Source organism: Lutra lutra, chromosome 10, assembly GCF_902655055.1.
Source record: "Lutra lutra chromosome 10, mLutLut1.2, whole genome shotgun sequence".
Taxonomy (NCBI): domain Eukaryota; kingdom Metazoa; phylum Chordata; class Mammalia; order Carnivora; family Mustelidae; genus Lutra; species Lutra lutra.
The window spans coordinates 85,816,269-85,842,098 of NC_062287.1; the positions used below are offsets into that span (position 1 = coordinate 85,816,269).

The 25,830-nt window shown below is 43.8% G+C and overlaps 2 protein-coding genes across 6 annotated transcripts in view; one reads left to right on the forward strand and one right to left on the reverse strand.

Annotated features, from left to right (window-relative positions):
- The window catches only part of TCP11L1 (t-complex 11 like 1), a 37,656-nt gene extending 26,543 nt beyond the window's left edge, over nucleotides 1–11,113 (forward strand). For all 5 annotated transcript variants that reach the window (XM_047747411.1, XM_047747415.1, XM_047747414.1 and 2 more), the window contains 3 exons: nucleotides 1,548–1,729; nucleotides 3,330–3,502; nucleotides 6,856–11,113. In XM_047747411.1, coding sequence (XP_047603367.1) covers nucleotides 1,548–1,729; nucleotides 3,330–3,502; nucleotides 6,856–7,058 — 558 coding nt within the window. In that variant the 3' untranslated portion in view covers nucleotides 7,059–11,113. The remainder of the gene's footprint in view (nucleotides 1–1,547; nucleotides 1,730–3,329; nucleotides 3,503–6,855) is intronic.
- A 2,870-nt stretch (nucleotides 11,114–13,983) lies between these two features.
- The window catches only part of CSTF3 (cleavage stimulation factor subunit 3), a 67,603-nt gene continuing 55,756 nt past the window's right edge, over nucleotides 13,984–25,830 (reverse strand). Inside the window, exons 11-21 of the mRNA XM_047747410.1 lie at nucleotides 24,939–25,048; nucleotides 24,454–24,570; nucleotides 24,122–24,196; nucleotides 21,819–21,962; nucleotides 21,368–21,470; nucleotides 19,542–19,611; nucleotides 17,935–18,130; nucleotides 16,118–16,271; nucleotides 15,351–15,445; nucleotides 15,146–15,206; nucleotides 13,984–14,719 (exon numbers count right to left, since the gene is read on the reverse strand). Coding sequence (XP_047603366.1) covers nucleotides 14,517–14,719; nucleotides 15,146–15,206; nucleotides 15,351–15,445; nucleotides 16,118–16,271; nucleotides 17,935–18,130; nucleotides 19,542–19,611; nucleotides 21,368–21,470; nucleotides 21,819–21,962; nucleotides 24,122–24,196; nucleotides 24,454–24,570; nucleotides 24,939–25,048 — 1,328 coding nt within the window. The 3' untranslated portion in view covers nucleotides 13,984–14,516. The remainder of the gene's footprint in view (nucleotides 14,720–15,145; nucleotides 15,207–15,350; nucleotides 15,446–16,117; nucleotides 16,272–17,934; nucleotides 18,131–19,541; nucleotides 19,612–21,367; nucleotides 21,471–21,818; nucleotides 21,963–24,121; nucleotides 24,197–24,453; nucleotides 24,571–24,938; nucleotides 25,049–25,830) is intronic.

The window sequence follows — 25,830 nt, forward strand, 5'->3', positions numbered from 1 at the left end:
GTGTTTTCGTTGGACACCAATGTCTACCCTCAGGATTGATCACTGGAAATGTTTTGTACCCTAAACCCCAGTCCTGCACAAAGCCGGGATGCTGCTGTGTAACATGGTGAAGTCAGGGAAGAGGCTGAGTCTGGGGAAGCATCTTTGTTTAACAGAGGATCCTGACTCTTTAGGATTTTTAAATTTTATTTATTTATTTGACAGAGAGAGACACAGCGAGAGAGGGAACACAAGCACTGGGGAGCTGGAGAGGGAGACGCAGGCTCCCCGCTGAGCAGGGGGACCCCGGAATCATGACCTGAGCGGAAGGCAGATGCTTAATGACCGAGCTACCGGGGTGCCCCCAGGATCCTGAATCTTTTTTTTTTTTTTAAAGATTTTTTTTAAATTTATTTGACATATCACAAGTAGGCAGAGAGGCAGGCAGAGAGAGAGAGGAGGAGGAGGAGGCAAGCTCCCTGCTGAGCAGAGAGCCCGATGCGGGACTCGATCCCAGGACCCTGAGATCATGACCTGAGCTGAAGGCAGAGGCTTTAACCACTGAGCCACCCAGGCGCCCCCAGGATCCTGAATCTTAAAGATGGTTTTCAATGCTTGAGAAGAACTCTAGGCTAAGACCCTAAATTGTTAATGTCTTGATTTGGTGTGCCAGTTCCTTATAGCAAAACTGGCCCTTCACATTTACTTGGGTTACCTGTAGAAACTCCCATCGGAAGGGATATCTCGTCAGCCTTCCCAGTGTTCTTTCCTTTATCCCACGCCGGGCGCTTTGAGCTGGTAGGACGCATGGATGTCTGCCACGGGGGATGCAGTCGGAGAAACTCACTCACTGCTTTCTGGGTGGCTTTGGTTTGTATTCTGTCATTCCTCCTTTTTCTACTTTCGGTTTCTTTTTTGTTTTCTTCATTCACTTGCCGACTCTGAGGGGGCCTCCTTTGTGCTAGATAGTGAGGGGGGACACCAAGGTGAATCACGTAGGCTCTCCCTTCCAGCAGCTTCTCCCCTCCTTCCCTCCGGGGCTCTGGCTGGGGTGCCTAGCTGCCTGGTTTGCTCTGGACTGGTGTTGGCGGGGAGAGTGGTCACAGGACTCGGGAGTTCCAGTTTTAAAGCTGGGGCGGCCCTGGACAAACTGGGGTGAGTGGTCACCCTAGCCCTGTATCTCATTACTCTTTCCTGTCTAACGATAGAACTCCTAGTTACTGAGTGTTGGCCCCGCCAGCCCACTTTAGATCCATGGCCTTCCATCTTTAGGAGGTTCCCGAGAGGCAAGAAGCCCTGGTCTGCACAGGGCTCGGGCCGCTGAAGAAGCTGGCGTGAGGTTATCCTGCGTTTCAGTGGTGGCCTGCCTCCGGTTCTCAGTGGGCTCTAGGGCAGCCTTCCTAGGGAGAAAGCGGCTCTGAGGGGAAGGATGACTCCCTTAAGCTCTCAAAGGACTGGAAAATTCTGAGGGAACCTGTGGAGGCACGTGTGGGGCTATGGCCCCACCGCCCCCTGCTGGCCGGCTTGCATCTCCCGCTCAGGGATGATTTCTGTCGCATCCCTTACAGACCGTTTTGATGGACCAGGCTCGCTTCCAAGAGCTCCAGCTGCAGCTGGAGCACCTCACCATCCTGGGAGCTGTGTTGCTGGTCACATTCAGCATGGCAGCCCCAGGAATCTCCAGCCAGGCCGACTTTGCTGAGAAACTCAAGGTGATCGTGAAGATTCTGCTAACAGATACACATCTGCCGTAAGTGGCCCCTGTGGGACGGCTAGGAGGCAGCGGTGGCAGAGAGCAGACGGTGGCGGGGTCTCCCGGTGCTGGGGTGGGGGGGTTCCCGGGGCTGCCCTCTAGGACCGGAGAGGAAACCTTGCTCTCTTTTTTTCCCCCCAGCAGAACTGATTCGGGTTCCTAGGAACAGCGTTAGCGTCGATTCTGGGGTCCGCGAGGCTCTAGGAGGGTGGCTTTCACATGTTTAGGACCAAGACCCACAGGAAGAAATTCATTTTCTGCTGTGACCTAGTACACGCTTCAAGTGCACCTGTAACCGGAGTAAAAACTTCACAAAGTGAAACTTAACCCGAACCATGCTTAGTACAAATTCTTATAACATTAAAAACAAAAATACTGCTTGCTACCCACTGAATTGCTCTCACAGCTCCCTAAGAGTTTGGGTGGCACAGCCCTGGGAAAGGTCCTCTAAGAAGCGGGCGGCGTCCTCCCAAGTTGCCAGGCCACAAGCAATTTCTGCTCCCGCCTAGACGGCCCATCAGGTCCATGTGGTTCATGGCCCGCAGGATATGTTTTACTGGTTCGAAGTAAATACTGCCTCTGCCAGGCCCAGTTCAGAGGATTCCTTGAGGAGGATGTCCCCACATGTTCTCATCCATACAAAACGGAGGCCTTTTCCTGCTGAGTTCGCACAGAGCTTGCCCGCGCTGGGTGTGGTCAAGGGTGCGTGCACAGGCCGGCTGAGGCCGGGAGGGGTTTGCTGAGCTGAGGCCCTGGCACGTCACTGAGGTCTGTCCCCCACATCGTCCGTCCCTCCCCGCCCCCCAGCAGACCTGGTTCTCTACTGTTTAGAGCTTCCGATGAGGGTCCCTGTGTGGGGCTTCCATACGGGGGTCCAGCCCTGCGGTGTCCACACTGGCTTTTGGGTTGGTACCCTCAGAGTTGGTACCAGCAGTGAGTCCCCGGGCTCACTCATTTGTGCCCATGACTCCTGGTGTACAGAGGGTTTAGGCCCAGAACAAAGGCCTCACAGGAAACCCACCAGCAGGAGGACTCCCCACAGATACTCCAGGAGAGCCCAAGGGCTCTGGAAAATCAAGGTGCTTATTTTTTTAACTTTGGGATTTCAGTGTTATTAATTCTTTTAAAGTAGTTAATACCTTCCCATATTTCACAAATCAAAAGGGCCAGAAGGATATCTAATGAAAAGTTTCTCTTCCCGTTCTGTCCCACAGCTCCCTGATTCTGGGTTCTTGCGTGTTACCCCGGCGGGATTCAGGGTACTCGTAAGGCAGTGTCAGGATTGTTTTATCACACAGATGCTAGCAAGGAGTTGGGTTTGGGGTTGTTAGCGCTGGTATAGTCTGAGCCCTTCCCTTCCCAGTGTTCTTTCTAGTAGAGAGAGACAGGGACTCCTGAGTCAGGTGTCCGCAGCCTGGAAGGCTGAGGGCAGGGAAGAGAGTCCTAGACTTTCTCTTTGAACATGACAGTCCATGCACTGACTCAGATCATGACTCTTACCAGGGCTCGGGCTCTTAGTTTGCCTGAGCTGGGTGGATGTGCACTTTGCTTACTGGCCCTTTCCTCCCTGCCTTCTCCCTTCTCTTCTGTACTCAAGCTCCTTTCATCTGAAGGACGCCCTGACTACCATTGGGGAGAAGGTCTGCCTGGAGGTGAGCAGCTGCCTGGCCCTGTGCGGGCTCACCCCCTTCACCACGGAAAAGGAGGCCGTGCTCAAGGGCCAGATCCAGGCTGTCGCCAGTCCTGACGACCCCATCCGCAGGATCATGGGTACGTTTGTGGGGGGAAGATGGGCAGCAGGGATGTGCCCTTGGAGACACTGGCGGACCGGCCCCTCTGAAGAAACCTAGAAGGTTTTGGTAGCTTATGAGTGCTGATGAGTGAGGAGAGAGTGAGTTTTCACCACGGCGAGGGCAACCCAGAGTTCTGGACAAGTGACGGGGCTGCTGTCATTGTTCTGAGGGCTCTGACTTTGGAATCACAGGCTTTGTTCAGAGCCCTGCTCCAGCACAGTGAGGTAACAAAAAATAGAAGTATTGGTCTCTGCACACCCCCGCCCCCTTCCTAGCTCAGAGCTCCTGAAATTCTTGTAGTTTCCTAAGTGATAAGAGCACTAAGAGCATCTTTTGTTCTAAGACTGGTCTTTGACCTGGATCCTGACATAGAACTCTTAAATCCTTTGGAATTTCCTGGGTGATAGGAGTATCTTTTGTTTTAATGAGGCAACTCTGCGTGGGCTCTGAAAGACCAAGCCAGGATTAGAAGCCTGGAATTTTCAGCCTCCTCCACCCCCCTCCAAGAGAGGAGAAAAGCTCTGGAAATGCCCATGATGAAGCTGCCATAAACATCTCAGAAGTACAGGGTTCGGGGAGCGTCTGGGTTCTGCACATAATGGGAGGGCGGTGTACCCCCACCTCCACAAAAGCGCCTGCCCTCAGGACTCTGTGTTTTTTGTTCTGGTTGTCATGTGTATCCGAATCCTTTATTGTGTAGTAAGCGAGTAAACAGGATGTTTCGCTGAGTGCTGTGAGCTGTTCTAGCCAATAATCAATATCTGAAGGGGAGGAGGTCATGGGACCCTCCAGTTTGTAGCTGGGGGGTTCCTGGGGACCTGCTGCTTGCGGTTGGTTAGCTTCTGAAATGGGGGCGGGGTGTAGCCTCCTGGGACTGAGCCCCTGGCCTCTGGGCTGTGACACTCCCTCCACTAGTGTCAGAACGGAGTACAACAGTGGGACACTCTGCTGCTGTTGCAGAGTGTCGCTGGGTGGGGGAAGTCCCTGCCCTCGGTGCGCTGCCGTGACGTGCTCGGATGTGCTCGGGATGTGCCGTGAGAGGGGGAGGCGAGCAGGGCTTTTCCTCAAGAGCACTGGCACTGTGGCCCGAATGGGTGACCCGATGCCTGAGGCTCCTCATCTCTAAAAGACGTGATACCGACAGCTCTGTGCGGGTGCTGGGAGGACCACAGGGCATTAGGTGCATAAAGCACTTACCAGAATAACCCAGCCCCTCGCAAGTACTCGCTAGAGAGGAGCTGCTGGTAAATAGCTTTCTGTGCTGGCTGGTTACTCTTCCTCATCCCAGCCATAGCACTAGGGAAAATTCTGTTCACTGGTTGATCAAAGAATACAGTGTTCCTAATTTGGGGGCGCCTGGCTGGCTCAGAGCACGTGACTCTTGATCTTGGGGTTGTGAGTTCAAGCCCCACATTGGGTAGAGAGATTACTTAAAAATTAAAAAAAAATTTTTTCATCCAGGGGTGCCTGGGTGGCTCAGTCTGTTAAGTGTCAGACTCTTCCGCGCTCAGGTCATGATCTCAGGGTTGTGGGATCAAGCCCCGAGTTGGGCCCCGCACCCAGCATGGAAGACTGCTTGAGATGCTGTCTGTCCTCTCCCTCTGCCTTCCCCACCCTTGCACTTGCTCACTCGCTCTCTCAAATAAATCTCTAAAACATCTCAAATAAATCTCTAAACCATTTTTTTCATCTAATTTTAAGAACTATTTCTCCTTAGTATAACTTAAATTTGAAGTCATTCTTTAGCTACTTTATGAAAGTGAATTGGCGTGCAGCAGAGCAACAGCGAGTGGTTAGCAGGCTTCAAGGTAAAGCTGAATGATCCGCTGTTACTGATTTCAGGTTGGACAGAGGCTGAACCAGTGACTTGAGTCTCCTTCTAACTCGGTGACTTCCTTTCTATCCTTAAGTAATATTTTACGGAAAAAGTTCCAGGGATCGACAGTTTTTTCCAAATTACTTCACCCCAGCCCTACATTGCTCCCAGTGTCATCTGTGGGTCACTCAGGAGGAGCCTCTTGCAGAGAGAAGGACCGTCAGGATTAGCGTTAGTGACCTCGGTAGAGAGGACGGAAGGCGGTGAGCAGCGCGCAGGCTAACCCGCGGCTCCCTGTCCTGCCGTGCTGGGCTTGAGTAACAGCAGATCGCAGACCTGGGGCTAAAAACCAGTCCTGGAGTAGGGATGCTGTGAGCATCTCCAGTTCTGCGTGAGGCTTCGAGCTCTGAGAACCTTAGAAAATCAAACTAACTTGGGGACAGGGGTGAGGGGACCCATCCGGTCTGCAGCTGCTCTGTCACTGTGTACTGGGGTCCGAAGGGCGAAGGCCATGTGCACCAGGGAGGGTCTGGCAGGGCAAGTGGAGGGCGTGCGGTTTGAAAGAACTCGATGAATATAGACGCCCCTGTTGCTTTTCTGAGAAAATCTGCGAGAAGTGTGGCTTGGTGCGCTCTCGGCTGAGGAGGACAGTGCAGAAGCGGCCCGGAGAGGAGGGGCTTACAAAGCATCGGCCTGTGTCGTTCCTCAAAGTAGTACAAGTTCGCAGATGCACGCAGCTCCGTGGCCTGCCCCTGGAGGCGTTACAGAGGGAAGTTCACGCCGCTTACATGTGGGCTTGGTGGGAAAAGCTCACAGACCCATGATGCTGGAATCTTCTTTTTTTCCTCTTTTCATTTTTGAACTTGTAATTCCTGCTTTACCTCCCCCCTCCTCCCCCCGCCCCATTTCTTTTTTTTTTTTTTAATAAAGATTTTATTTATTTATTTGACAGACAGAGACCACAAGTAGGCAGAGGCAGGCAGAGAGAGAGGGAGAAGCAGGCTCCCCGCGGAGCAGAGAGCCCGATGCGGGGCTCGATCCCAGGACCCTGGGATCATGACCTGAGCCGAAGGCAGAGGCTTTAATCCACTGAGCCATCCAGGCGCCCTCCCCGCCCCATTTCTTATGTGCTCTTCAGCAGTGGCTCATGGTGGTCTCCGGGTGTCTTTCTCCTCAGCCTGTCAACACTGCAGTCTCCTTTTCATTCTTCCTTTCCGAATGGATTTTGAGCTTCTTCTGGGGCCAGGTCTCCTGCCAGGCTTTGTGCTGTGGGGTGTGGGGGTGTGGGATGGTGGGGGGGGCGTGCTTCTACCTAACGGTCTAGAGCAGGAAGGGAAATGTTCTAAAGGGGCTGAGTGTTGGAAGTGCACATGCTGTGTCCACACCTGGTCCACGGGGTGGGCAGGGAGGACTTCCCCGGAAAAGGGATGTCTAAGCTAAACACTGAAGCATAATCAGAAGTTGCAAAGTCACCCTGAACCAGAAGCAACCAGCTGCCTTGTTTTCTGTCACAGATTCCCGAATCCTGATCTTCTTAGAAAGCTACCTTGCCTCGGGTCATCAGAAGCCACTGCCCACGGTACCTGGGGGATTGGGTCCAGTTCAGAAAGAGCTGGAGGAAGTTGCTATTAAATTTGTCCGCCTGGTCAACTATAACAAGATGGTCTTCAGTCCCTACTACGACGCCATCCTCAGTAAGATCCTTGTGCGATCCTGACGCACCTGCGCTCTCCGGCGGCGGCGGTATTAGCCTCTCGATACAGAATACCTATTCTCGACTCTCGTGTTGCTTTGGAAAATGGCTATTTAGTACATTTCTGTGTAAGAGCCCTGATTCCAAAGGGAAGAATACTGTGTATCACTGTTGAAAAGGGTTGTTGAAAAAGGCCCTGAATTCCAGTTTGAAGGTTTGTATTTATGAGTGCAAGTTTACAAATCAAGAAGCTTCTTGTTCTCTTACGTTTGAGGGGGCACTCCGCTCTTAAACGGTTGACAGCTGCGTGTCTGCACCCGACTCTGTCCTGATTACAGCTGCCTTGTCTTTCCTGGGGGGCTGGGGCCTCTCTTCCACCATCTGGGTAGTTTTCCTTTCAGACACCCAAGAGGATCTACCAGCCACTGAGAATGAGAGACCAAGCCATGACCGTGTTGAGACTTTGCCCCCTGCCTGGCACCGACCCTCACTCTTCCCCCCTTCCTGGCACTGACCCTCACTCTTTCCCCCCGCTGCCTGGCACCAACCCTCACTCTTCCCCCCTGCCTGGCACCGACCCTCACTCTTCCCCCCCATGCCTGGCACCGACCCTCACTCTTCCCCCCTGCCTGGCACCAACCCTCGCTCTCCCCAGCACCCCCCCCCCCCCAGCTGTTTTGTCTTGGAAGGGCTATACCAAGGCTTATTGCCTCCCTGTACCCCTTTGATTGCTTTCTCCCTGCCTGGCCTAGCCAGAGCTCCAGAACCCTTTTGTTCTAGAGGGGAGTTAATTGATTTTTAAAAACTTATTCTTTTATACAGAATTATTTCTGAGCCTGGATGATAGCAGTTATGACTTCTGGGATCTAGAGAAAGGAAATTCTTTGACTTTTAAGCTTTGAAAGTTAAGGAGGAAATATTTTTTTAAACCATATATATGTTGGTGTAATTTAAAAGACACTGGAGTTTTTACTGAAAAATTCACTGATACAATACACAGATGTATTGATTGGATTTGAATTTCAGAAATAGATTTAAAGTGTTTTCAGATAAAACAGTATAGTGTAAGCTCACTTATTTCTGGGATAAAGGAAGTCCTAGAAAATCCCTGGTTTGGGAGCAGTATTTTTTGAGGAACTTCAGTGATTGGAATTCCTGACATACCTATCTTGTGGCTGAAAGGGTGGCTGGGCTCTCACAGATGACCCACTCTGTTAGAATAAAAAGTAAAAGGTGTGTGTGAGTGTGTGTACGTGCGTGTTTTAGACAGGGACACTCTATCAGAAGCAGAGCCATGAAGTTGGGTGTGAACTCCAAGTCCAGGAACAGCACAAGGAAAAATAATGCAGGGAATCCCTCAAAGTGGTGGGGGCTGCGGTGGGGCCGGAGGCAGGCGTGTTGGCCTCCCGCCAGAGGAACGTTCGCTCTGTGACTATCGAGTGGTACCGAGCTTCAGGAGACGGTACGCTTGTGCTGGGGTGGGGGGACTGTGATTTCTCCAAATCTGTGCTACAGACTATGTTCTAATAGTGTTTTCTACTTGCAGTCAGAAAAGTATGCTGCGTTATGTGGTCAGAAGTCCTATAAAGTTTATACTCAAAGACAAATCTTCCCTTGTTTCATTGGAAGTGAATAGAAGTTCAATAAGTAGAGGTTTAAAAGGACAAAATCACATCTTTTATAGTGTGTCTTCAAATGAGGTCGCTTCTGGAATTGTTTCTGGAGCTGAGGTTGCTCTGTGGCAGCCGTGCTTGTTGGTCATGGGGGCCCCCCATCTCCCAGGCTGAGAAGCCTGAGCGCGCTTTAAGTAGGCTCCATGCCCAACACGGGGCTTGAACTCCCGACCCAGGGTTTAGGAGTCACATGCTCTACTGACTGAGCCTCCAGCCTGTCGCTGCCCTCCCCGCCAGCCCTCTTTCACTCTCTTGCCTGCCTCAGCCTCTGAGTGTATGGGGTCTTGTCCTGCCTCAGTCAAGGATGAAGGGGAGGAGCTTTACCCTTCATCCTTGAGTGAAGGGGTGGATGACCACTTCCTGTAGTCATTCTTCCTAAATCTTTAAAGTTCTTTTTTTTGCTGCCTTTTCTAAGGGTTCGCTTTCTACCAGATTTCCCGCCCCCCACCATGGGTTCCTAAATTCACAGAGTTAAGTTTGTACCATTTGAAATCTTGATGCATATTTTACAGGAACCTGCACAGACTCTCCTCTCCCCGCACCCCCCACCCCTACCTCAGTGTCTACTGGCAGAGTTCTCCAGGTGGCAAAGCCAAGAATGAGGGAGGCAAAGTTCACAATCACAATATTCATATTGAATTTTGTTGTTCTTTGAAGATAAGTGAGCTACTTCCTGGAATCTCATAGGATTATCACTAAGGGCCAGGAAACTTCATTTGGTCCCTCAGGAAATGTTTGTTGAGCATCTCCTTGTAATCCATGCCCCCCATCCCCCCAGCTCTCCCTCCAAGATACGTATCCTTTGGAGCAGAAATCATCTTTTAGAATTGAACTGGTTCTATATAATGCACTCTGATTGGATTTGACGTGATTTTCTACCTAACAGGTTTGTGGAAACAAGCGTGTTTTAGGAAAGTGCTGGGTTTATTTGGCGGTAGTGTTTTACTGTGGATAGAACCAAGCACCTTGAGAGTTCGGTCCATCATCGCAACTGTGTTCAATTGATCTGATGGTCTCACGGATGCATGAACGTCTAGAACAGTAACTGCTACTTTGTCAGCTCTTGGTTCGGTGGATGGATTCTCAGCCTAGGTGTTTTTTGAAAATCTCATCACATTTATTTTATTTATTTTTTTAAAGATTTATTTATTTATTTTATTTGACAGAGATCACAAATAGAGAGGCAGGCAGGGTGTGGGGTGGGGAAGCAGGCTCCCTGCTGAGCAGAGAGCCCGACGCAGGGCTAGATCCCAGGACCCTGAGATCATGACCTGAGCTGAAGGCAGAGGCTTAACCCACTGAGCCACCCAGGCACCCCTGAAAATCTCATTACATTTAAAGCAAGCTGTACAACGCGATTGTTTATGTAACCCTATATCCTGACTGAAAGTATACTTCAGCTAAGGATATCTTACTGATAGAACACAGTAAACAGGTGTGTAAGAGCTTTTTTCTCGGAAGAAAAGTTATGAATAAGTCTGACACAGCAGGCTTATAACGTGCAGATACTGGCTGACGATTGATGGGTTATTTAGCAGTTCTGTTTTGGGGGAGGTGCTTATGTTCATTTCTCTAAAACAGCACAATTCCCAGGAATCAAGAGGTGTTGGTGGACCACCTTTCCTGCTGAGTTACAAAGGAAAGAGGTATTTGCTCTTTGATGTCCAGGGATTTTTGGCATGCTCTGGTTTCTGTGTAGAACGTTTGCATTAATTTTCATTTTGAGGCCGGGTGGTAGAGTGCAAAGACTGGGAGCTGCCAGGAAACCAGATTCTGACCCCATTTCTGTTACATACTAACTTAGAGCAAATCAGGACCTATTTCTAGCACATGTAAAACGAAAGGAATAGACTTGATCATTAAACGCTTTCCAGTCCTGACATTCTGTGATGTGTCTCAGGGGAGTGATTAAGTACACTGCAGTAGGATCGTGCACAAAGCTCCTGATTGAGGGGACCGTCTGGGTTGGAGTCCCTCCTCTGTTGCCTTCTTACTAGTTGTGTGATATTGGGCCAGTCATTGTCCCTCGGGCTCCTGTATTTTCATGTGTAAAACGGGGAAACGACTCACTCACACTTCCTGTGAGGATTACATTTGAGAATGGATATTAGAATGCTTTGTACAGGGAGGGGACTATGAATTGCCTTGTTAACAACCGAGGAGAGCATATAACCCTCTCCGCGTAGGTGTACCTCTGTCTGTGCCTCGCTTCCCTTCAGTGAGTGCATTTTGCAGGCTGGACAGAAGGGTTTCCTCCTGTCCTGGGATTTGTGCTTTTCTTCCGTCATCTCTTCTGTACTAAAGCTGGTCTTCCCGCTGCTCCTCTCCCTACTTCCATCGCCACCCACCGATTCCTCCGCACTCTCACCTCTGTATTATTTGAACTAAACAATTGCATGAGTGAACAAATGAAGGATGGCAGATGATTGGCTATGAAACTCCTATTTAAAGGCATTTATCTCATTGAAAACATAATCTAAATAAAGAGCCACAATGATGTTTGCAATTGTGTCTTAATATTGGATTTTGTATTCTAGAACTATTTCGTTCATAGTGCTCAAGACAACTTCATGGGGTGGAGGAGGAGATAGTCTGTAAGCACAATAAGCTCTTTTAATTTGTCAAATGCTCACTGATCCCTTCCAAAAGAGCTAGAGCCCTGGAAAGTAAGTGCCTAAACAGGCAGGATGTAGTTGTTCCCAGCCCCGCTGGGGGTTTCTGTTTCTATTACCTTCAGAACCTAAGAACTAGGACTCATGTGTAGGCCTGGTTTAGGTTTGAAATCAGATGGGTCTGATGTTAGTAGCACTAGCCACACTTCACCATTTTTACATTTTTTTCTGAACTAAACACCAAGAATGGTTTAAGAGTAACTTCTGACTTAAAGAGCAACCCCAGAACTGAAGAAGCGCCTTCATTTCCATTGTTTTCATTCCTGCCGCCTCCGCTTTCTGAAGTACTGTCTTCCTCGTGCTCAAAGCAGAACTCTGGTCAGGGTTCAGGGAGGAAAATTTAGAAAATGGATGAATTGTTTTATTCCCAAAGCTTGGTAAGCTGACCCTTTTGTTGAATATGTAAGATTTTACTTAGATCAGGAACATGGTACTGGAGTTTTGTTACTTTGTATAAATGACCTGTCAGGACTTCTGAAATTTTTATTAAATAGAACTTCACTTAAAAATATAGTAAGTAGAACTTCACTTGCTGAGTGTCAGGTAAGAGGACTACCGACATTAAGGAAGTTTGCTTTGGGAACTGAAATATTGTAAAAAATTTATGAACATGGTAACTATGCTTTTACTGTTGTGTAAATGAACTCTTGGTTTTACATGCTAAGCACAGGCCAGTAGAGGGTTATAAAATTACCAAATTTATAATTATTGGTATAGGTTAATATGCTGACAAAGCGTATCTTTTCATTCTTTTCTAATGGTACAAATTTGGTTGTTGAGTTTTACATTTACTTAGTAGCTACTACCTTTTACTTTATTAGGAGTGGCAACACAGATAAAACCTCTCATGTGAAATTCAGTGCTAGCGGCTAGGGTTTGACTGATTTTGTTCAGGAAGGACTTAGAGTCTCTTCATTTTACTGGGTTCTAGAATTATCTAGAAAATGTCCTTGCTTTTGCTTTTATAAGAAGAAAAAAATATGGCTATCTTTTGGAAATTTCTGGGTCTCGCACTATGGACACAGGAGAGTTCCCGGACGAGTGGGACTGGCTGTACGAGCATCCGCACGTTAGAGTTCCAAAAGTAAGTGCAGATTTCTAACACCATGCTGCTTGATCAACTGTGTCTACAAAGGGAGTGATCAAATATGCAGAATCATGTTAAAATCTAAACATTCATATATGTATAGCAGAACATTAGAAAATGGTTTCTCCTAACAAATAATCCTTTTTGTGTTTATAGATCAAACAACATTCAGGGGAAAAAACATCTTAGAAATAAATGGAGTAGGAACAATTATAATGCCCCAATGGCTGCTCAGTGGCACTTTTCATCAAGGTTGGCGCGCATGTGTTTTCTCTTTATTACGATGCTAAAAAAACCATTTTTCATGCATTCACAGAGCTTTGTTTTGTCGTTCATGCAGACATTACAGGCATTTGAAGCAATTTGTCTTTAAAATGCCGCCCAAAGTAGCTGGGCGATGGACACTGGGGAGGGTATGTGCTATGGTGAGCGCTGTGAATTGTGTAAGACTGATGAATCAGGCCTCTGCCCCGAAAGAAATGATACATTATATGTTAATAATAATTAGAAACAAAACAAAGAAAACCCAGAAACACGACCCAAAGATAGCACTTCAGGAGAGTCTGCACCTCTGTATTTTAACTCCTGGGAAGTTATGTGGTACTACTTGTGCCTTTCAGATTGTTTTGATGACAACCATATTAAGAAGAAGCTACACAGCTTAAAAGCAATACTTGAGAGGATAATACAATCTGAATTAGAGCCAGCTGACTTTGTTTATAGGATAAAATTTTAGCCTTAATAGGAAAAATACAGGAGACACATGCTTTGAATTATGTATTACCTGGCTACATATAAGCTTATGCAAGAAAAAGATTCAAGATAACGTCTTTTCCATTAAAAGCAAGAGTTGTGTAGAAGTAATTGAAGCTGATTTTAAAATGTGTTTAATCACTTTTGAATTCAAATTCTCAATTGCATACCCAATTTGTAAGTTTCTTTATAAGTGTAATACTTTTCCTTTTTTCCCCCCTTCCTTTTAGCTTTTATTCTGAATCACAGCCCTTAGGCTCAACTAGTTCTGTGTCTAATAGTTTTTCTAGAAATGAGTCAAGAGGAGGTAATGTTGCTAACAAAGCATGAAACCGAATTCTTGGGACTTAGAATTTAATGCTATCTGCGTGTAGCTCCTGAAGAACATGTTCTTAAGCATGGAGTACCTTCTGAAATACATTTGTGAGAACAAGACAGTGGGTGGTTGAAAGGAATTCCCACACATTGCTTTTAAGAGACATGAAAGGTAATATATCTGCCTCAGACTGGGGGAAAGAACATTCATATTTGAGGATTTCTTTTTATTTTTATTTGAGGATTTCTAAAATGTTTAATTTGTCTCTTAAAATCAGATCTCTTTGTTTACAGTTAGCACTGAGGCCAGGAGAGGACAAGTAGGTAAGTGTACATAGAGTAAATACAAGATGAACTTTTCTTTGTATTGGCATTTATTTTTAAAAGGTATTGGCTGAATAAGTAGCATTTTAAATAAATTCTGAATGGAAGCAACAGGAGGCATGACATTTTTGAGATCCTTTTATTTTTTTAAAGGATTGTTTTAAAATTTTAAACTACAAAACCGGTTCCATACATTCTGCCATAAATAAAAACAAACAATAAGGCAGGACTCTACATAAGCAAACAGAACTGTTTTCAGAAAATGTGATAAAATGCTTTACAATCATAAGCCATCCAGTTTTTAAAATAAAACTGTTGAAAACTCACAAATCTTCAAGCGGCACATACAAGACACCCTTGAAGAGGGAACAAAATGTGATTCTGCCATTTTGTGCTGTTCTCACATTTTTGAAAACCTAGTTTTGCTTAGAGCACAGATCTGTTCCATATTCTAAAATTCACACAGGTTGGTTGGTTTTTTTCTCAAGAACCATATGATAGAGGCACCAATGACAATACAACTTTGTTTCCAAGAGCCTTGTAACAAAGCACTGTCTCCAAGAACCTTGTAACAAAGCATTGTCTCTTTTAAACATACGACTTAAGAGGCAAAAACGGAATCCTGGAGTTTTCTTCCAGAGATTGGTTGGAGCCCGCCTCACCGAATTCGCTTCTGCTGCCGTGCTCTGTAGATGTCATGAACGGGGGGAACGACGGCTCCCTTTTCTTCATCGTCGTCGGAATCTTCGTTGGGCCTCTTGACCGCTTTGGTGAGTACGGCGTTGCTCTCCACCGGGCCGTTCCCCTCCACCGCCAGCTCCGGGGCGCCGCCCGTAATGATCCGCACGGCTTCCTCGACGGCTGCGCAAACCACACGGAAAGGCCTGTTGGGGGCGCTGCAGAGTCCGCTCTGGGGAGAGACTCTGCAGGCGCCACCTGACACATTTGCGGTTGGTTTCAGAACCTGCTACTGGCAGAGCAAGGGAGGGCAGTAGTGATGCTACATAATTAGAGGAAAAGACAAAAGCGGCTCTTACAAGGACTTTCAGAAGCCCAGTGTCCTAGTGCGTGTTCCCATGAATAGAAAAGACCCGCTTTTGTGATGTCTTACTCCTCACAGGATGAGTGAAGGAGCCTCTCTGTACCAAAGAGGGTTTGATAGCTCTGAGGCTTCAGGGTACAGCAAGATGGCTAGCTGGATTTGGAAACTTCAGGGGCAAAGAATAACGATCTCCTGCCTAGAAGACAGAGTAAATCCGGCCCTAAAGCGGAGCCTTCACCACTTACTATTTGGTATCTTGCATCTTCGGAAAATTTCCATCAGTTCATCCACTTGTACAAAAGGACCCTATTTTGACACAAATAAATTTTAATCCCCAATAATTGACAAGTTAAAATCACACGACTTTACATTTTCCGCAAGACAAGAAAAAGCACACAAGTATTATAACCCACAGAGCAAGTATTATCAAGAAAATAATAGTAAACAAACCTGGAAGCAGATGGGAGGAGGGAGAAGTTTCATTAGAACGACGGCCGCAGGCGGCACTGGGAAAACGCCCCCAGGAACAGGGTGCAAGCCGGGTGCTGTGACACAAGGAGAAGGGGGAATCACACAGGATGGAAGAATTTCTACACAGGGCTAAAATAAATCAGAAGTAATCTATATAGAGAGTTCTAGGTCTGTGTTGCTTTGTTCTTAACATTTTAAATTGCCTTTCGTGCTTCACATGTTTGACCAGCTAAAGTGGAGGAGAGAGCGCCCTCTCACCCCCACAGCCGCCGGGAGGCAGAAAAGTAAACAATCCAGGGGTGGGACGTCAGTCAGTTTTTGTCAAAGACCAATTTCTAAGCCTCGTAAGTCATGTGTGCGGCAATCCTGTTTAAAGTCGGTTACTCAACACATGTTTAATCATAAGGGCCTTGTTCAAATAGGATCGAAAGGCGCTACTACCCATTAGTAAGTGTAAGTAATACCAGACAGCATCGCTGGAGTGAGTGTCCAGTTGTACGGGTAATTCGTAGGGAGCAGCATTTCTGCCCAAACTGGTTGCTGGAATCTGAATCATTGAGGGTATTTTTGTTTTTAAGGACATTCTTAACTCAGTTTGCGGCAAAGATTATAGCCAAGTCACTTATCATAGTGACCCTGAGTCTAATAATTAACCTGCAATGGAAAGGTCACATCAGTCCCCCCCACCTCTGGATCTGAACCAACACACAGAGGTCTCAGTACTGGGTCTAAAAGTCATGGCTTACGTGCTAAATGTCGTGGCTGAAATGGAATCATCTGCTGAGTGTCTGGTTTAGGGTATTCTGGTTTTCTATCCACTTCATCTTTCAGAACAGGCACTATAGAAGGAGCTACCACTGGGTCTGGAATGATAGCTGCTAGCTTAGCACGGGAGACATCCTGAAAATGCAGAACAGAAGAATCCTAAACCTGAAAAAGGGACTTGAATATAATTGTGCAACTCTACAATCTTGAGGATACACTGAGAATAACTGGGTTCAAACCACAGGAAGAGAACTGAGAGGGAACAGAAGTTCCTCTGCTGTAGGCACTGGTGTCAGTCAGCCTGTCCAGAGCCCCTTTTGCCATCACAGAGGGAGAAGAACATCTCACTTTCTCAGAATCTGCTCATATGCCACCTCATGGTGGCAAATCTCAATAAGTAGGCCCATTGCGGATGGCTTTTTTTCTCTTCCCACTCACATTTTATACACATGGGAATATATTTAATTCTCCCCCCAAATAAAAAGAGTTGAAATAGAAATAGAAGATGGAGAATTCATATTTAAGAAGTAGTTCAACTTGGAAATAGAGCTCTATTTTCATTAATTTCCATTTTCATCTTGGCAAAGTTGAAATAGTTCTTGCTAATAGGTGATCCTACAGGTCTTTTGCTTTTCATTGAGAAGTTAAACTAGAAGCTAAATTTCCTGATCCCTGAGCAGTCAGAGTATTATAGAATAGGAAGCTGGGACTGGCACAGAACTAGGGCTTCCACCAATGAAAAAGTCTGAAGCTTCAATTATGGGTCATTTTCCCCATTTAAATCTGTTCACACACCAAACCAGCAAGACACAGGCCAGAAGAGATTCCTGCGGAGAATGATGGTCAAGAGTATCCTAATGCTGGTTGGCTTAAAGGGACCCAAATCTAGGATCTGTGGCTATAGCTTCCCTTTGGACTTCCATCTTGGTCTTTGTTTTCATGACACAGGAAAAATCAAGAAACAATAGAACAATGTTTTTCTCAGCAAGGGTTATTTCTGGAGCTGCATAAACATTAATCTTAGCCTGAACAGGTTCAGGGGTCAGATTTCTTATGATTCTGTTGTCTATATAGATGAGTTCCATTCCCAGATAAGCTAATTTCCCCAAGAACTCTCTGACGTACTATGTTAAAATACAAAAATCCCCTCGGGAACTTTATGGACTTTTAACAAGCTGTGAGGTTTCTTCATTATACCTACAGAAGCTACATTTGGTTTAAGATCTGTCCAAACACGTTCGTCAATTTTAAGAACTATTAGAAAAAACAATACCTAAAATGACATTTTTTCTTCCTTCCACAATACCTTCATGTGCCCAGCAGACAAAAGATACAGGGCACTGGCGATTTCAGGGGAAGGCTGAAATTGTTAAACCTCACTCTATTATTTTGTTCAGTACTTTTGATACTTAACGTTTCATAAACTCAAGGAAAAGCCCTGAACTTTTCCCCCATTTTCTGAAAATCTATTCTTTTTTTTTTTTTTTAAGATTTTATTGATTTATTTGACAGACAAAGATCACAAGTAGGCAGAGAGGCAGGCAGAGAGAGAGAAAGGAAGAAGCAGGCTCCCCACGGAGTAGAGAGCCCGATATGGGGCTCAATCCCAGGACTCTGGGACCATGACCTGAGCTGAAGGCAGAGGCTTTAACCCACTGAGCCACCCAGGCGCCCCTGAAAATCTATTCTAAAACTAATTTCTAGTTCAGAATTTGCTTTAAATGGATTGTATCCATAAACTATTCTAAAACATGGGGCAAGTAGGGCTACTACATATCTCTTGATCCCAAGTACATACCTTATAACCAAGTGCTTTTAGTTCACTTGCCGAGCAAGGATATAAGTCCATGAACTTATATCTATCCACCAGTAAAGCTGTTTCTTTGCCTTCATACTCTTCTTTGAATGCTGTAAACCGTCTTTTCTCCACTTTGAGTATGCTAGCTAGATCACCAATGTTACTTTCAAAAGCTAGAAATCGGGCCCAGATTTCTCTGTAATAAATACAATCAGTACTTAATTATTCTAGGTTTGGAATAGGGAGTCCATTCACAAAAAAAGCCTGAAGTTCCCTCATCCCTTTTTTTAATTAGAAAAAGCTCTTTTTTTAATTAAGATTTCCAAACTTAAGGACAGTATAACAAATATCTATAGACCATCATCATTACCTAGATTTAATCATTGTTAATATTTTGCCATATTGGTTTCACCTTGCTTTTGCTTAATTACTTGAAAGTAAGTTATAGATAACACTTCATCCTGCACATTTGTGTGTTTAAACTTTTTTTTTTAGATTTATTTAGCACATCTTCCTATCCCCTTGTGCTAAGAGACACATTTACCTTAAAGAGGGTAAAATCTTGGTGGAAGAGCTGAAAAAGGAACATATACAGACTTCCAATTTTTCCTGAGTAATGTGGCTTCACCATTTTGTTTAGTGGCATGAATTATTATGTGGAATACAGTCTTCACTCAATGTATGAATAAAAGTATATTCTAAAATCTAACATGCTTCCTTTTGTTTTCTCATTAACATGCATTATTTGGGACATATTTGTACCTCAGAACTGTTGTTGACAGCCAGAATTAATTTTCTGAGACTCAAATGTCATTAAACACGTTTGTACTCAAGTAACACACGGAAGCCTACTACATACCAGGAGCGGGACTACTATAAAAAGCCCGTGTTGGCAGACATTATTATTTGATGAGCTAAGGTTTGGAAAGGTTATGAAATGTATCTAGGGGGTCATCGGCTGAGCTGGAATTTGAACCCAAGACTCCAAAGCCTTATTATTTCCACTGTACCACTATACCATATTCCTGTTTGATAAAATGGACAGTCAAAAGCATAAACCAGGGATGCAATATATCAAACAAACTTTCAATATGTAAGATTTTTTGCCCCATGGTAAAATTTTCAGAAACTTTATTTGTTTATATCAATTTCTAGGGCATACTAAACTAGGAAGAATATTAAAATATTTAATAATAAATGGCCAACACCTCTCTCAGTTCTACTCAGTATATAAACACTTAAAAAATATCTTAAACAGGCAGGTATTTGTGGGGCGCCTGGGAGGCTCAGTGGGTTAAAGCCTCTGCCTTTGGCTCGGGTCATGATTCCAGGGTTCTGGGATCGAGCCCCGCGTGGGGCTCTCTGCTCAGCGGGGAGCCTGCTTCCTCCTCTCTCTCTGCCTGCCTCTCTGCCTACTTGTGATCTCTGTCTGTCCAATAAATAAATAAAATCTTTAAAAACAAAACAGGCAGGTATTTGTAAATTAAGCTTCAAGAGAGAAGGGAAATTTCTTCTGAAACTTCTAAACAAACATTCATCCACAGATCACAATTCAAGTATTAAAACTGCCATCAGAACCCGACCAACAAGTTTTCCGAACAGCTTACCCAGACTTCTCAGGAGGAAGGCTTCCAGAGGTTAAGACTCGTTCAAACAAAACTCGGGTATTATTGTCCTCTAGGATACAAAAAAGATTTTAAACATTGAAAAATTACATTTTACAATCAACAGTGTATTTACACATGCTTCATCTCGTTTAATTCTCACAAAATCCTCTGCAAAAAGGTAACTATTTCCCCAGTTTTTGTAGATGAATTAACCTGGGGTTCAAAACAATTGAGTTGGAGATGCCTGGGTGTCTCAGTCCATTAAGTGGCTGCCTTTGGCTCAGGTCATGATCCCAGGGTCCTGGGATCCCGTCCTGCATCAGGCTCCTTGCGCAGTGGGGAACCTGTGCCTCTGCCTCCCTCTGCCTCCCGCTCCCCATGCTTATGAGCATGCTCTGACAAATAAAATCTTAAAAAAACTATTGAGTTGATCTGGCTTACTGTTACTGAGTAACAGCTAGAACTAGAAGCCAGGTCTTTTTTTTACCTGTAGTATGGCCCTCCTATATGTACTGCATTTATGACAGACGATTTATAACTGGTATCTGTGTGAGGTATCCCACTTGCCTTTTATCTTTTTTTTTTTAAGATTTTATTTATTTGTGAGAGAAAAAGAGAGAGTATGAGTAGAGTGAGGAACAGAGGAAGAAGGAGACTCCCCTGAGCAGGTAGCCCAATGGGGGACTCAGTACCAGGACTCTGAGATCATGACCTGAGCCAAAGGAAGATGCTTAGCCTACTGAGTCACCCAGGCAGCCAATGAACAATTCTATAAGAGAAAATTTCTTTTTAATTAAATGCTCCACTGTCTCATTTTTTGGAGTTAAAGTCCTTTTCCAGAGTATAAAATCACTCAGCTAAAATACCAAATTGTTTTTAAGTTTTATTCTTTTTTACTATATAGGTATAAAGAATGCTATATATTTTAAAAATATCAAAGCATTGATAGATAGCGGTAATATCTAACTCATTTAAATGGCACATAATTATACATTTCTTTTTTTTTTTATTTTTTTTTTTTTATTTATTTGACAGACAGAGATCACAAGTAGGCAGAGAGGCAGGCAGAGAGAGAGGAAGGAAAGCAGGCTCCCCGCTGAGCAGAGAGCCCGATGTGGGGCTTGATCCCAGGACCTCGGGATCATGACCCGAGCCGAAAGCAGAGGCTTTAACCCACTGAGCCACCCAGGAGCCCCTGTACATTTCTTTCTTAAACCAACTTTTATGCCAGATCATTTCTAGTCAAGAAATTACATGTACTGGACTGTGGGTAACTAGACTAAATGAGACCTACATATGTATTCATTATATGAATCCCTCAGCCCTGTGCCGGGTATAAGGTTGGATCTTAATGTTATAACAGGGTAGAGAAATAAAGATGGTAATAAACATAATGTTTCTTTTTGAAATCTCTTCTCTAATAGCCTCCAAGCATTTCACTTTACTACTTGGGCATCTTTGAGTTTTGGTGGCTAAATATTTGTTGTCTGTTCCTCCACCCCTGACCCAGGAAACAAGAGATGAGCATGAACAACTCTTTTTCCCAAGTCTGAATTTGTGGCTTTATCCTACTAGTGATGGGACTTCACTGATGAGGTATTAAAGACCATTCTGCAGAGTCAAAAGCATCTACCATTACTCAAATACAAATTTATGGCTGTTAGGCCACAAATATTTCCTGAGTGCCTATTAAGTGCCTGGTTCCATTGTGATGACAGAATTATAATATATTTAAGAAAAAAGAAACCCAGCAACATATTTTCAGAGAATGATATTGAGGGTTTAGTATTAATTACATAACCATTATAGATCTAAAACTGACTTACCATTCAGGTGGGAAAGATAATCAATATAGGCCAAGACATATTCTGGAATGTCTCCATATTTCTTTAGACCCAGCTCAAAAATCTTAAAGGCAACAGATTTGTCCTGGAAGTATAAAGGAATGTACTGATTTCTATGAAATGTCAGACAAGATACTCAAAACAATATTAAAACTATGACACCTAAGCCAGTTACATAAAGTATTAAGATGGGAATTAAAATCATATTAAGTAAAAACTGCTGCGTTCCAAGCCAAGGTGTTTAATAAGTCATCAGTTAGCAGACAGTGGGGGTTTGGATGATGCTCCATATAATTTTACAGATACACTTAGACTTCCTTTACGATACAGAGCAATTAAAACTTAAGGACAGAAACTAAGACTACCTTTTTTTTTAAAATGTATCTCAGATGAAAGAAACTATTTTACCTTTCTATTTTATTTCATCACTTACCTTACTACAGTAATACTCCATGAGTGCTGCAGTAACATAGACGTGGTGGCGGGTTCTGGTATCTTCTCTTGCTTTTTTAAATATCATTCTTCCAGATTTGATACCTTCTGCTCTTCTTGCAAATTTCATATATTGGATATATACCTATGCAAAAAAAAAGGAATTTCTTTTCTACAGATTAGGCAGAATGTGATCCCTGTAGCATCCAAAACAGTCTCACGTTATTCTTATACTAGTATGTTTCCTTTATTGAATACCCAAGATATCAGAAAGTAAGCTTATAATAGTGCTCTCTTTAAGTCCACAAGCAATTTTTTTCTGGTATTAGAGATGCATGCAAGTTAAATTTTTTAATGGAAATAAATTTTTAAAAATTGATACATAATTCACATACCACAAAATTCACCCTTTAGAGTGCACAATGGTTTTTAGTATATGCATGAAGTTGTATAATCATCACTACTATCTAATTCCTGAGTATGCAATTAAATTATAAGGAGGTAATAAAAGTAAAACCATTAGAAAACATTCCATTAATAAATGCCAACACCTAAAACTCAAGATTTAATCTAATACAAGCATGTTTAATAGTATATGTTTAACTTTACATTTTCTTGGTTTATTGCTTTAAAAGCCCACTATTTTTCCAAAGACCATATAATGTAACTTTACTGATAAATTATTAATGAGTCATTTTATACTAAGCACCAGAGAGTGCACAATACATGATAAATATATAATATTTGTTCAATGAGCAAATGTTTCTGGACTAAGAGTAGAGTCCTGATTTGCGCAGTTTTCATGTCAAACTATGTTACCCAGTTTTGATAGATGTATGGATGATAGATGTATGTATGGATGAATGAACTATGAGTTCCTTAAGGAGAGGGATTTTCTCTAATTTGTCATTGTACTTCTGGAATCTAGTTCAGAACTAGAACAGAAAAGTTCTAGTGCACAGAACAGTTCACTAAACGAATTTTATTTATTAATTTTAATTTTATTTATTTATTTGGCAGAGAGAGACACAGCGAGAGAGAGAATACAGGCAGAGGGAGTGGAAGAGGGAGAAGCAGGTTTCCCACTGTGTAGGGAGCCCGATGCGGGGCTTGAGCCCAGGACCCTGGGATCATGACTGAGTCAAAGGCAGGCAGGCAATGACTGAGCCAACCAGACTCCCCTAAATGAATTTTTTAAAAAATATTTTATTTATTTATTTGAGACAGGGATCACAAGTAGACAGGGGGCCGGGGGCGGGGAGCAGACTCCCTGCCAAGCGGAGAGCCCTATGCAAAGCTCGATACCAGAACCCCGGGATCATGACCTGAGCTGAAGGCAGAGGCTTTAACCCACTGAGCCACCCAGGCGCCCCCGCTAAATGAATTTTAAAATGATGAATAAATGCAAGCAATCAAAACAGTGGAATCCCAATACAAATAAACCAAAAAGCAGAACAGATCTGACTTCAGGAAGAGGCTCTAGAGCTGCGCACACCCACCGGTGCCCTTGCCCTCTGGATCAAAGAGCTTCATTGCATTCTTACAGAAACTCAGGGCTTTGAAAACCACTATTATGGAGCAGAATTCAGGATATAGTGAGTTCCTGTCTAATTTCTTCCCAGAATGTTGGCTTCTCTTGTTTCCATTTATTTAAAAAGAAATATTTATTAGGCAACAATTATGTGGCATAAATGGCTTTCAACCATAATCACGAGGAAGGTATTAAGAGAAAGCACCACTGCTTCATACGGCTGCATTAAAAAAAAAACCTGAGGGGGTGCTTAGCTGGCTCAGTTGGTAAAGCATGTGACTCTTGCTCTCAGGGCTTTGAGTCCAAGACCCACACTGGGTGTGCAGTCTACGTAAGAGTGGCTCAGTGGGTTAAGCTTCTTCTGCCTTCGGCTCAGGTCATGATGTCAGGATTCTAGGATAGAGCCCTGCATTGCGCTCTCTGCTCAGTGGGGAGCCTGCTTCCCTCTCTCTCTGCCTGCCTCTCTGCCTACTTGTGATCTCTGTCTCTCTCTCTCTCTCTCTGTCAAATAAATAAATAAAATCTTTAAAAATAAAGAAAATAAGAAAGAAAGAAGAGATCAGTAATTGACTATAAAGGGGTCACTTGAGGGAATTTCTGTGAGGTGATATAAGTGTTTTGTATCTTAATTGTGATGGTGGTCCCATGACTCAATGTTACTGGTCTAGATTCATGGAACTATACCAAAAAACCAGTGAGTTTTAATGTATGTAAAGTAAAATTTTTTGTTAAAGCTGCCTGCAAAGGTGGTAAAGAGACATAATGTTACTCACCAAGGTTGGGTCAATATCCTCAATTGCCAGAAGTCTGTTATATATACTGTGAACTTTCTCATACTTCATGCGACTCTAGGGTGGTAGAGAAGAAGTGGATATAAGTAGACAGTCATAAACAAGCCGGATTCGAGCTCTGAGGAATTTAGAGGCTGTACCCCACAATGGCACCTGCTTTGAACATAAATATGTAATGAGCTGAGGACTAATAACTGTTCATTTTGCATCATCTCTACCAAAAGCAATATACCTGGCAAAGAAGCAATCAGAAAAAAATTTAGTCCTGCAGTAAAAAATCCAATTTTAAGAAAGTTCTAAATATTGTTACTGACCTCTTCATAATCTGCATATGCAAAATAAAGAAGCATATTCTTCTTTAATAAAGTGCTTATAGCTCTTTCATATATATTAGCAGCTTCATCACTAAATAATTTGGCATTATTCATATCCTAGGAGAAAAAAAAAAGTTCACTCTTCAATAATTTTCATAGAGCTGAAAGAGAATGAAACAGACACTCACATATATACATATGGATACATATGCACTTCTGGATTCTAAAAAAATTCCAAAGACTTCTTAACACACAGAAGAATCATTCAAGTATTCTAAATGGCTCATTTTAATAGATTAAAAACAGTTCCTATATTTTAATTCTGACTAAGGTAGCCACATATAACAATGTCACTAAGCTTTATATTGTAAGGTTAACATTTTCAATACCTATACTTCATTACCAAAATTCAGTGTTGTATTTTTAGCAAATTATTGCTCTATTAAAACTATGAAAAGGCCAAAGAGGGGGAAAGGAATACGTACCCCCTTTTCTGCAAGCAGTTTACTTGACTGCTCAAGATACTGGGCAGCTTCATACCAAATATCAGGGTGATGGCCAAGTACAAGCAGGCACTGTTCATAAGCAAACATAACTAGGGAAGACATTCACAACATTTAATTAAAAAAATATTATTTAAGAAACTATCAGTACAGGCATCATTACTAACTTAGTAGGCTAAAACAGCCCTCGATTATTAGAATAATTAGAAATAAAAGCTGTAATGATTTCTGGCACCATTATCTACCTAAGCCCCATCCATTCATCCATCATTTATCAAATTAGTACTTATTGAGCACAAACTGTATGCTAGGGAATGTGAGAGGTACTGAATGTATCAGTGACAAAGACTTCTTATACCAGGCACCCAGGGGTGCCTGGGTGGCTCAATCAGTGGGCATCTGCCTTCGGCTCAGGTCATGATCCCAGAGTCCTGGGATGGAGCCCTGTATTGGGCTCCCTGCTGGATGAGCCTGCTTCTTCCTCTCCCTCTGGCTGCTGCTCCCCCTGCTGTGCTCTCTCTCTGTCAAACAAATAAATAAAATCTTAAAAAAAAAAAAAAAAGTCTTCCTATACTCAAGGAGTCTGTCCTGAGTTGGGAAGATATCATGAAGACAATTATAAAATATAATAACTATTAATGAGGAAAAGTACAGTGTACTCTTGAACCTGCAGCAACAGAACTCTGCATAGTTTAGGGACTCAAGAAAGGCTTCCCGAAGGAACTGACATCTAAAGCAAAACCTGAGGAAGGGAAAGAATCTGGTCAGATCAGAGAGTAAGTGGAGCTCAGAAAGGAATAGGGGACATAGTGTAGACAAAGGAAATTATCTGCAAAGGCTTACAGATAAGAATAAGACTGAGGAGTTGCTTAAA